The sequence below is a fragment of the Nanorana parkeri genome, unplaced genomic scaffold (genome assembly GCF_000935625.1).
Source record: "Nanorana parkeri isolate BGI_ZX_2015 unplaced genomic scaffold, ASM93562v1 scaffold641, whole genome shotgun sequence".
Lineage (NCBI taxonomy): Eukaryota > Metazoa > Chordata > Amphibia > Anura > Dicroglossidae > Nanorana > Nanorana parkeri.
The window spans coordinates 621,302-633,919 of NW_017306909.1; the positions used below are offsets into that span (position 1 = coordinate 621,302).

The following is a 12,618-nucleotide window of genomic DNA, read 5'->3' on the forward strand; positions in this document are numbered from 1 at the left end:
AAACTGGAAGCCCAACATTTTAAGCCTAGAAAGGCCTTTTCTCAAGTACAATTGAGTAAGAGTGTGCGGAAATCACTGGGTTGCTTGTCTATTTTTGCACTGTGGTGTGCACTGTGTAGAAAACTTGCAATTCTACAGGCAGCTGAGTCTTTTGCAAGTTAATTGGTGTATCTGGAAGTAGACTCTAGCATACCTGGTAAACTCACTAGATAGGCTGCATATACCAGTGTATGACCACCACTGGATTCCGTTTACTTGGGTGGCATTAAGCAAAAGTATGCTTGCATTTGCACACCCACAGCTTGCATTCAGTTCTTTGAAATCCATCTGGCATTATATCACATTTCCACAAAGGCTGCCTTCTGTGTTGTAAAGTAATCCTTAAGCAGCAACCACCTACTGTACAGGTACAAGGTCACAAGAGGGGCAACACAGTGCTGCACCTTGCTGTGACACAGGTGTAAAGGTGGCCATACACTTCAAAACCATTGCAAGACCTTAGTCTTGCGATGGTTGTAAAGTAATTTAAGAAATATATGATCTGCCCATCTGGGACAGGCAGATCGTACTTGTGATCATCGCAAGCCTGCCCTGCTGAGGGTCGGGCTTCCAATGACCGCAATGCTGAACGGGCAGTGTGCGAGTGTGCAGAACGGCTCGTTCGGCATTTGTCCCCCGAGCATGCCACAAACCAGCCGAAAATCGTAAGATTTTCGGCTGGTTTTCGAACATGCTCCTTAGACATAAGACGTGCGACCGTACAGTAAAAACGGTTGCACGCCTTCCATACACTGCATGATTCTCGTACGAGAAGCGTACAGTGTATGGGCACCTTAATTGTACGTGGAGGCTTCTCCCAACAAAAAGGATATTTTACTAAGAATGTATTCATAAGTAACACATACAAATGAATGGTTTTAGGGCTTGTTCACACCAAGCGCGTTCCAGGAGCAGAGCTGTTACAGAACGCATCAAAAATGCATCCAATGTATTCCTATGGTATTTTGTGCTCTAGTTCACACCGCAGCGTTCAGTTCCAGATCATGTAAATAAAAAAGGCTGCAAGCCCTATTTTACCTGCTGCGGAACGCACTGAAAGCCCATTTTAAACTAAAAATGGCACTGAACGCATCACAAACGCGGCAAAAAACGCAGTATAACACACTGCGTGTGCAGAAACTCATGCAGATCTGGTCTGCATTTGGTGTGAACAAGCCCTTAAACCACACTTATAAAATAAAGTTATGCCTCACACAGGGTATAGTTCAGATGCCACAAGCTGCACGCAAGACAATGATATACTTACTACCAAACCAACTGCCTCTGGGAAGAAAAGTACTTTAAAAGCATTACACATTCTTCCTTACAAAAGTGGGAAGAAAACCCGCTTCACAATCATCAGGAAAACAAATACATCACACACAAACAAAAAAAGACAAGGCCACTTGTTTGATAAAACAATTTTGGGCAAAGCAACCAAACTCCAATTTAAGAAAAAAAAAAAACCTTCTAATTGCTTAAGGCAGCTTCACTATTTTCTGAATAGCTGTACTTCAACATAAACATGATTTACATGTTCGGCTACAAATATGAGACCCAAGCTAAACTTACACGGATTAAAGCAAAGTACTTACCAATGAAATTCAATCAGAATTATTGAAACATTTTCTCTTGGAAATTTTCATTACTACTTCAGTCACTACTAAAAGCCAAGAGAGAAATCCCATCATTGTTTATTCTATTGCACCCTGCCAAAAATCTCACCATTCACACCAATGTACTTCTTGATATGGAAATGACCAGTGAAGTGAAGAGGAAATAAACCCATAAGGAAGACTGGCATAGTTTGTCTGGCAGCAAACAGATGAAATTCCTACTTCACCGCTTTCACCATTAGCATACTTAAACTAACCAGCTCAGCGGGGAAAATCATGTAAAATCCAGATCTGCTAATCCCCTAATCTGGACTAAACCCAAAGCACTAATGGATTTGGAGAAAAAAAATCCATTTAGGAGAGCAATGACTGGGACTTAGAAAAAGACGTGGTGTGGGAAATGGACAGCAGTCAAAAAAATTATAGGTGCATGTGTATCTCTAGCCATTTTTTACAAAGTTTTAAATATAAGGAATTGTCAAAAACCCGTCCGGTTTTCTTTTTGTGGTCTGGGTTTTTCAGAGTCGTAACAAAAGTGAGAGGATATCTATGCAAGATAAGTTGAAATTCCTGTTTATAAAGCTGTTAATGGAAACTGTGCTTCCATCGGGAGACTTTCCCTCACTCTCTATTCAAGTGGAAACTGTAAAATTTTGGATTTCCCATCACTTTCTGTCCTGGTGACATTAATCACCTGAATAGAGTGGGTGAATCTCACCAGAATATTGAGGGCAAGAACAGAAAAAAAAACAAACTGCCAGGTGTTCTGACCCTTCCTTACTCTAGCCAAAACTTTTTTACAAATATTCACACACACTAACGTTTAAAATAAAATTAATGACTTTGAGGCCCCGTTCACATTGAGCGGTTTGGTTTGCAAATCGCGCGTTTGTCGCACAATTTGCATTTTGCGCGATATCGGGCAAATGCTTGCATTGAGCAAGCGAGAATCGCGGCAAAATCCGCTCCAAAAAGGGTCCTGCTGTAGCGACACACGACCCGCGACAGCAGGACCCTTTGCCCCATTGAGATGCATTGAAGAGCGATATCGCGCGGTAAATAGCCGCGATATCGCGGGAATTACCGCGCGATAAATCGCTCAATGTGAACGGGGCCTTAGAGGTTGATTGTTATGCAGGGTACATTTCCATATCTTTTTCAATTTGCTTTTCTTTTTCACATCTGCTTAGTTTGTTTTGGTTACTTGTGCTTCACAAAAGAATCCTGTTAAAGTGTATTATGGCCTGAAATGAAAAATATTTTAAAAAACCTCTGAAGGTGTGATTAAAGCTCAGACTAGAAAGTAATAAAACAGCTCTAACCCCCAAAACAAACGGCAGCTTACTAGTCCTTGGATGTGGTGGGTGCATAAGTTTTCACTTTTCAGGCTAAGAGCATTTTCAGCAAGTACAGAAACAGGATTCTTATGCAAGTTAAAATCGAGACACACAGGATTCAGAGCCATTTGGATACTGCTTACTACTGTAGGGTTTGGACACTAGCAAACTTTAAAAAAGACAAACCAAAACACGTGAACAGCCTGGCACAACACCTCTCACTCCCAGCATTCCTAGATTTTGTAACAAAGCAGTACAGAGAACAAGACCATAAACACAGATGTGTGGGACCCGTGTATCTCACAGTGAAGAAAAAGATTTTACAGTAAGAAAGAAAATCCTGTTTTCTTTTTTGTTCATTGAGTGACACAGGATTCAGACATTTGGGATGCCCAAAAGGGGTGTGGGCAACACAGCAAACAAAATGATAACCAGCCCAACTAAAAAAAAACTGGGGACTGCCTGCAGCCCAAAGAACCACATGAAGGACCTAACACACAAAGCTGGTCTCTAAAGAGGCCTGAACATCAACCTAGTAAAACAGAGTGAACAGAAAATCAGGTGGCAGCCTTACAATCTGGAAAACAGCTGTCTGAAGCTGAAAAGCCCAAGAAGCACTGGCATATCTAGAAGAGTATGCCAGGAGAGTAAAGAATAAAACCCAAACTTTAACACAAGCATGAACGCGGATTTGTCTGAGCTCCCAAGAAATGGTGGAACAAGAAACTGGTTCCCATTTTCAGGGACAATCAGGGTGAGAACGAGGTAATCCGTCTGTCCAATAGAGGCAATGGCTTTGAGGTAGACCGGTACAGCTCAAACTACATCCAGACAGAGAAGGGGATACCTATAATGTACTGGGTTATGGCAGAGGGACAAGAGCACAATGTAATGGTTAAGTTGAATAGCTAAAACTACCTTGGAAAGGAAGGAAAATGTATGCCTCAATACCAACTTTCCTTGTGTAAGCCTAGAAAGGGTTCTTCACAGGATCAAAGATGCCAACTCAGACCACACACCTTACAGAGATGATGGCAAGTAAGCACTGAAAAGGGAATATCCCTGATATTTAAGAGATATATTTTAGAACATTGTTCTACAATAGCTGGCAACCATCAGGTCAGTGTAATACAATTAATTAAATCTGATTGAACCCAGGTCTGCACCCACTTCAACAGTAGTTATTTATACTGTAAGGCCATACTGAAGGACATCTATCAAGCAAGGTCACTCCCATCAAATCTAGACTATAATGAAAATAATGCAAAATTTGCAGGAAATGGCTCTATAAAGTATTGTCTGGTAAATAAAGTGATCAAGGCCTTTCAAAAACTGACTGAAATTAAATGAAGATAAATCAAAAAGTAGATGTTAATTATCCGATAGTTAACAAATTCAATCTCACAGCAACTACAATTTATCGGGCCTCCCCTTTATGTGACCATTGTATGAGACTCTTCATGGGGTACATAATGAAAGAAGCACAGTAAATACGCACAGCTGTACAAAAGGTCTGACATGCAGCAGTCTATCCAAACTTCTGAATATCTTCACAGACAGAGAATAGAAAATATATAAATTACTTTCTACTCTTGCCCTGAGAAATTATAAATGTCATCTCCAAGGAGAAAGGATCACAGATGATAAACATTTTTCTACAGGTTAAGATCAGACTGCAGCATGATGACTATATTTTCCTGTATCGAAAGAAGCATAAATCAAACTAGTACTCAGCTGAACAGATGGAGGAGAAAGATTTCTGGAAGGGGTAAATTATCTTCAGGAGCCTCTGCTTTCCAAGAACTCCCAAAGAGCTGCAGCTATATCGGCTGTGCTAAAGGTGATGGCCCATGGTAGTAATCAAGTACAATCCCAAAACGAAACACCCAAAAAATGTAGTTTTGACACTGAACAAAATCCTAAATGTGCGAGGAGGTCGGTTTGGAAGAAATCATAGATATGTTTGTAAAGGATTCAAAGAGTCAGCTAACCTCCCCCCTTAAATTTAGTTTGTTTCAAAAAATGAAAACCTACAATGCAACAAAGCAGGGTTTAGTTATAATATCTTCATACCTTTAATATCTTCATTTGAATGGATGTTATTAAGGAACATTTTCCCCTAGTGTACATGGTAAGATTTTTAATTAAATGTTTAAATACATGGAGGATACATACTACAGGTTTAGGATTTTCACTGTTCCAGCATCATTTAGGTGTGATCTGTAAACTGCAATATCAAGATGCGTTTCAGGCATTAAGAGGTGAAGCGCAACAAAATGTATCATCACTGCAGCTAGATATCTTTAATAAAAACTAACTGTTAAACTGAATGGCTAGCAGAAAAAAATAAATAAAAAAACATTAAGAAAAATGAAGCTAGGTGCACATAGTACAGTTTTGTAAACTCAATCGTGTATTCAGCTTCTGTTATTTTATTTCCAGCAGTAAACATGGCTTCTACACTTTTTAGAAGTAACAGGATTGCTGCCCACATGAGGCGAGCGTTTAATGGTTTTGATGCAGGAAATCCTCACAACGCTCAGCTATTACTGCACAACAAATGCCTCCCATTAGCCCTATTCTGAGACTTCTTTTGTTTTTATCTGCAATCAAATCCTTAAAAAAGGCCCCCAATTCAAACCTAGCTCACTACAGCTAGAGGTTAATGATTACATTTATCAGTGCTTTGTGAAGATATTGTAGAGCAGCGATGGAATTGTAATTGTAGCTCTAATTCCTACAGGCAGCATAAGGTGCTTAGATGAGCACAGCACTTCCCTGTCTTCCCTAGCTTATGTGAATTTATGACAATTTTATGAGCAACCTATGTAGGGCACTACACAGGCACTGCATTCCTTACTGTTGCCTGGTATTTTTGACACCATCATTGCCACCGTGTGGCTCCTTCCTAGCAGGTACTGGCTAAGGAGCTGCATAAAGGTTCTACTACTTCAAAATATCAATATTGTATTGCTCTACTGGCCAATTCATTATGTTACCAAATTAATCAATGTCAGTGTTGACCAAAGAGGCAGCATCAATCTGACATACTCAAGTCAGAAGCAGCTCTGGCCTTCTAAATTGTTGCTGAAAACTATCCGCATTTTTACCGATTCACCTTTGACTGCATAAACACAATCAGTTGGTGGTTGAGCTTTTACAAATAAAGACATCAAATTCAAATATGCAAGCATTTCTAATCTGCAGGTCCCTCTGGTGGAGAACGTGTTAAAACCCATTCAGAAGAACTGCAAGATATAAAATCGAAAATGGCATTTAAATAACAACACCCTCCTCTAAATCTGCAAAGGCAGACCTTATGAAAGATCAGGTCAGTAAATTAATAAATGATACACAACTAATCTGAGTTTGGAATAGGTTACTATGCTTTGCAGATCATCATATCTATTTGTAATGTTTAACTCCAGTAATGTTTTAGGTAAAACTATTCTCTGAAATCTAAAACTTTGGTCATCAATTTCCATGACAACTTTGGCTGCATCAATCCTCTGCACAAAGCATGCAGCAAAATAAGACTATACAATAATAATAATCTAGCTCTCTGTTATGCTTGAGACACCTCAGTACGCAAGTATTAAAACATTACTATAATAAAGATACATTGCTCCCTATGAAGGAAAAATAGCTGGCATACTAATGGGTGTATGCTTCAGGTATAAAAGTAACTATGTGAGGCATAAGTTCACAGATAAAGAAAACTTGGTTAACAAATGACATTTCAGCTGCCCAATGCCGGCAAGAAGAGGCAAAAGCTGTTTTAAAGTGCTCAGTGGTACTCCTTATGCATGTGTACTCTTACAAGAAGCCTTCAGAGATAACTATATAAAAGGTCAGAATTAAGAAGAAAATCAATGCATTGTTAGGAAAGAAAAAAACAAACATTTTTTGCAATTGTCAATATGTTAAGTACATAAAACTTCACCCAAAAATCAAAACAATCATCAGTCACTTTAGCTCAAATAACTGATTTTATGTTTACTGCATTTCTAACTAGTTGTCAAACCATATTACTTACCTGTGTGAAGAATAGGAGATCATGGTAAACTGCACAGGAGCCAGCAGCAGGTGAACAGTAACAAGAGATTCTTTGCTTCCTGCAATGAATTCACCTCCACCTGACAGTAGGTAGCTGAACAGAGCAGGCATTTCCTTGCGAGCGCACATAGGGGGAGACAACATATATAAATGAGGATGCAGCTTCTCAAGGCTTGCTCCACACCAATAAGCTAGTGCGATTCACAGGTTGGTTTGATGAGAGCGTGCGGAGGAACAGGTCACAGAATGGAAACCCAGCCTCCTGAGCTCTGTTTTTCTGCAGATCCTCTATGTCAGTCACATTTTTAACCAAGATACAGCCCGTTTGCAGGGCAGGGGTTAAATGCAAGAGTGCAGATAGAACATGGCACAGCACTAGCTTTACCAGGCATTAACGCTTCCTTTCTTTACTCCCAAATAGTCCCCCCTCCCCCTTCCTTCACAGCCACTCCAGTGGATTGGTGCTGCTTCTGACTGTTTCTCTCTACTTGGGGGTGTGCGTACAGTGTGCTGACAGAGGGGTAAAAGGGTGGGAGCTGCACCAGGGGGTGCAGATTACCCCTGTCGTCAAAGGGAAGCAAAGTCAGCAATTGGCGTTGATGACGCTGCACAGGCAGAACAGCCAATCACGTCCTCCCTGGCCCTGGCAGCTGTAGCCTCATTTCTGCATTTATCCCAATGCAGGCTAAGGCAAGGATGGAACACTGTGCGATAGAAGAGGAGAACGAAAAAAAAAATGTACATCACTTGAAAGGCATCATTAACTGATATCACTGAAAGGAAACCAGAAGAGCATCATTCTCTGCAAGCTGTGGACTCTTAAAACTCACGCTGCCTGCTCTTTTTAACTCCTCTCCCAGATATAGAAGAAAAGATAAAGGGGGAAGGGAATGTGAAGCAGCCAATGCAACTTAGCTGGAAGCTTTGAACATTAACCCCTAGAGGGAAAGGAAAGGAGGAGTGGGAGGGGAGCTGTGTGAATACATAGGAGCACTGCATCACGCTAATGTTCAGCTCTGAACAGTATGCGTCAGCAGTACATCCACGTTCTGACTGAAGGACGAAAGGATGAGAGAGCAGCCTGGCTGGTTGGCTGCTGCTTCCAACACCAAGCAAACAGGGAAAGAGGACGACTGTTAACAGAGGAAAATGCTACGGGGCTCTGATATCGCTGCTGTCTGTGCTGCTGCTGCCTGCTCTCCTGCTGCTAGAACGACTGGACAAGAAATTAAAGGTAAAACGTGGAGAAGCACTCAACTCACTACCTCACGACAAAAGGAGCTACAGTGGGATTTCCACAAGGCAGGAGAGGAAAGGCTGTGAAAACCTGTCACTTCTCCGGACCAATCTCAAACCAAGGGCTCAGCACTGAGGTGTGCGTCTGTTTGTGTGTTTCCCTTTCCAGCGTACTTTCTACCAGCACTGCTTTCCCCAGATCTGACCCCCTTTTACTTGCTCTCCTTTGAGATATTGGCGGATTATTGCTAAGTGTGCAAGAGATAGGCTGCAGCTGCTGCATCCGTGGCTTGGAAAGCAAAGCTAGTTTTAAAAAAAAGGCAGCAAGGAGAGAGGGGGAAAAAAACACAGCAGTCAATGCCTGCAATGTGCTGCCTTTCTCATTGTACAAATCAGAATCCTGCAGACAGTCTGTCTATTGCAGGAATACCCATGGAATATTAGGAGACTGAGGAACACAGCGCCCTTCAAAAGGGAATTGGAGGGGCTCGAAAGATTTGGAATTGTGTATCTTTCTTTGCATTCTCAAAAAATCAACTGAAAGCTGCATTTTTGATTATTTTAGAAATGGATAATCTCCGGTCTTCTGTCAGAGACAGCAGTGGAATCCAAGGACGAATAGCTCAACTGCAAAAGGCACCAGTCCCGGGGGAGCAGCAGAATGATGCACCTGCATAGCAAAGTGGGCCTCACTCCCTTGTTACATTTCCCTTTTCTTTTCTTTTTTGTCCTCCTCTTTGGGATCTACTAAAGGAGCCATTTTGCCTCTCATCATCATCACAAGCTATTACCTTCTGTAATTTCTTTCAGTAATTAAATTGAGGAATACATGGAAAGACAAACCGAGCCCAATGTTGTGCTGGGCAGAGGCACTGGCATGAGGAATATGAAATGATCTTTCGCTAGGTAAATGTAAAAAAAACCCATTTGTTTTTTTGTTTTTGTTTTTTTACTTGTATCTCGAAATATAATTTGCCATTTATATTTTTAAAGCCAGTTTCACTGTCTAGTATCCCTCCTACTGACCACCACTCCCACCTGTGTATAGATGGAAAAGGGAATTTGCAGCCTCCTGAAGCCTGGGTAGGGCCAAGTTCTCGTATCCATGCCAAGTCCCAGACGATGGTGAATTATGAACGTGCCACATCATGAATTTCTTGTGGCTGGTAACTGTGCACCATACCTGGAAGGCCGTCTTCTTCTCTGTAATCTACCTCATGGTACAAATGTGGATCCCCTGTGAAGCATTTTCAGGGCAGCAAAACTGCCCTTCTGTCTGTTCCTGCAGTAACCAGTTTAGCAAAGTGGTTTGTACGCGCCGTGGCCTCTCTGAAGTACCACAAGGTATCCCATCTAACACACGGTACCTCAATCTCATGGAGAATAATATCCACATGATCCAAGCGGACACTTTTCGGCATCTTCACCATTTGGAGGTGTTACAACTTGGTAGAAATATTATCCGTCAAATAGAGGTCGGGGCTTTTAATGGTTTGGCCAGCCTTAACACTCTGGAGTTGTTTGACAACAGACTAACTGGAATCCCCAGCGGGGCTTTTGAGTATCTTTCCAAGTTGAGAGAACTGTGGCTCAGGAATAACCCTATTGAGAGTATTCCATCCTACGCTTTCAATAGGGTACCATCACTGATGCGTCTGGACCTTGGAGAACTTAAAAAGTTGGAGTATATTTCTGAGGGAGCATTTGAGGGATTGAACAATCTAAAGTACCTCAACCTTGGAATGTGTAATATCAGAGACATGCCAAACCTCACACCCTTGATAGGGCTAGAGGAACTAGAGATCTCTGGGAACAACTTTCCTGAAATCAAACCAGGATCTTTTCATGGGTTGAGAGCACTAAAAAAGTTGTGGATTATGAACTCCCAGATAAACACCATTGAGCGCAATGCTTTTGATGATCTGACATCCTTAGTAGAATTGAACTTGGCCCACAATAACTTATCATCCCTTCCACATGACCTATTTGCTCATTTGAGGTACTTGGTAGAGCTGCATTTGCACCACAACCCATGGGACTGTGATTGTGATGTTCTCTGGCTCGCCTCATGGCTGCGAGAATATATTCCTACCAACTCCACCTGCTGTGGTCGCTGTCATTCCCCACCGCACATGAAGGGGAAGTATGTGGTTGAGGTGGACCACTCATCATTTCAGTGCTCAGCCCCTTTTATTATGGACGCTCCAAGGGATTTAAATATCTCAGAAGGAAGAGTGGCAGAACTCAAATGTAGAACTTCAGCCATGTCATCAGTTAGGTGGCTGCTACCTAATGGTACTGTGCTAAGCCACGCTTCCAAACATCCACGAATTACCATCCTCAATGATGGGACGTTAAACTTCTCTCAAGTACTGCTCACGGACACTGGGGTCTATACATGCATGGTTACCAATGTGGCAGGAAACTCAAATGCTTCGGCCTATCTCAACGTCAGTACCGCAGAGCTCAACACTTCAAACTACAGCTTCTTCACTACTGTCACTGTGGAGACCACGGATATGGCTCCTGAGGACATCTCTATTATAATCAAACCGGTACCAACCACATCCGCGGGTTACCAGCCAGCATATACTACCACTACCACCGTACTTGTCCAGACCCCAAAAATGCCCAAACAGGTGGCAGTGCCCACTTCAGATGCTGGAGATAAAATGCAAACTAGCCTGGATGAGGTAATGAAAACCACCAAGATTATTATTGGCTGCTTTGTGGCAGTCACACTGTTGGCAGCCGCCATGCTAATAGTGTTTTACAAACTACGAAAAAGGCATCAACAGAGGAGCACTGTGGCAGCTGCGCGGACTGTTGAAATAATCCAAGTGGATGAGGACATCCCAAGTGGGAGTCCCACTGGAGTATCAGGTGAGGGGGTGGTTGTGTTGCCGACCATTCACGACCATATGAACTTTAACACCTACAAGCCAGCACATCATGGGGCCCATTGGACGGCTAACAGTATCGGTAATTCTCTACACTCCACAATTACAACCATCTCTGAACCTTATATAATTCAGACCCACACAAAAGAGAAGGTACAGGAAACTCAAATATGACTTTTTTTCAAATTAAAATGCAATAGAATGCACAAAAGACAGCAACTTTTGTACAGAAAGAGAGAGACAATTTTGTTTTCTTGTAAATGCTTATATATTAAATCTATGGGCTGACGACAGAAACAGATTATATTAAAATTTAAAACTATTTTCTAACTTGTAAGTTCTATTTAAAAGAGGTGTAATGATGGATAGGCAGAAAATAATATAAGGTATGCTGTTAAATGTGCCATAATGACTACATTCAAGGTTTAGTTCTGTATTAATTAGAAAGCCAAAACATTGAGAAGCCCTTGAATGCAATCCACTGTTTGTGGGAAAAAATGCTCTGATATAAGAGCAACACCCCATTTCTAAGAAAAATTCTTTTGTTAAGTCCCAGATGAATCTTTGCAGGTTTACCTTAATAAAAACAAAAGGGAAAAAAGCACCACACATTTGTACTGTGCCAAACATAAAAAAATTAAATGCAATAAAGGAATTTTTTGGAGATTTTGAGGGAAATAATTTGTTATACCAGTTATTTTAATACAGTGTTCCTAAATTATTTTTCATACAGGGAATGAAAGCACCTTATGTGGCTGAGTCTGTCTGGTTTGCAATGCCTAGCATCTCCAAGTCACAACTAGATAAAATGACATTAAGACAATTTAAAGACAGAAAAAAAAGACAGTGTTTTGCACCGATAAACACATCTAGCAAAGACACGATGCAGGATGCTAAAGAGCTGGCGCATCTTTCCACTCTGCACCAAACTCCTGCAGATCTATTTAACCCTTTCTTAGGCCGATAAGGTTCCTGGTTGAGAAATGTGTGAAAACAGCATGGGCAGCTAGAATGTTTAGGTTTTAGAATTAATTTGTGTGCAATTCTTTTGAATCTGAAAAGGTCTGCAGTGCCTTCACATGTAAAAACAGCAACAATCTGTGAAGGGGTTAGGAAAAGGGTTAATAAATGCCCCTAGGTTAACTCCTCAGGGTGTGCAGATACAAGAAAGGAAATACCTTGTAACTGTTCTCTGCTGGTCTGTTTTGTACTGCTGTAAAGTGATCACAATGTGAAAGATCCACTGAGCTAACAAGTAGTAAATAACAGCTTGTTCCTATAAGCTATGACTCTCTTGACCCAACACACACAAATCCCATCACAGGGAATAAAGCAAGGGTTAATATGTTGTCTATACTGTCATGATTGGCTATCTTGATCTAACAGATTGTAACTGGAGAATGGTTTGTGTACATTATATATATATATATATAT

The 12,618-nt window shown here is 41.2% G+C and overlaps 2 protein-coding genes across 2 annotated transcripts in view; one reads left to right on the forward strand and one right to left on the reverse strand.

Annotated features, from left to right (window-relative positions):
• Window positions 1-12,618, reverse strand: part of SND1 (staphylococcal nuclease and tudor domain containing 1) — a 496,769-nt gene that overhangs the window by 161,409 nt on the left and 322,742 nt on the right. The window lies entirely within an intron of this gene.
• On the forward strand, window positions 7,038-11,671 carry LRRC4 (leucine rich repeat containing 4). Its single transcript, XM_018563206.1, has one exon. The coding sequence runs from the start codon at window positions 9,433-9,435 to the stop codon at window positions 11,356-11,358; it is 1,926 nt and encodes a 641-aa protein (XP_018418708.1). The 5' UTR covers window positions 7,038-9,432; the 3' UTR covers window positions 11,359-11,671.

Coding starts and splice junctions, on each gene's coding strand:
- LRRC4 (XM_018563206.1), top strand. CDS start 9,433: ATGAATTTCTTGTGGCTGGTAACTGTGCACCATACCTGGAAGGCCGTC.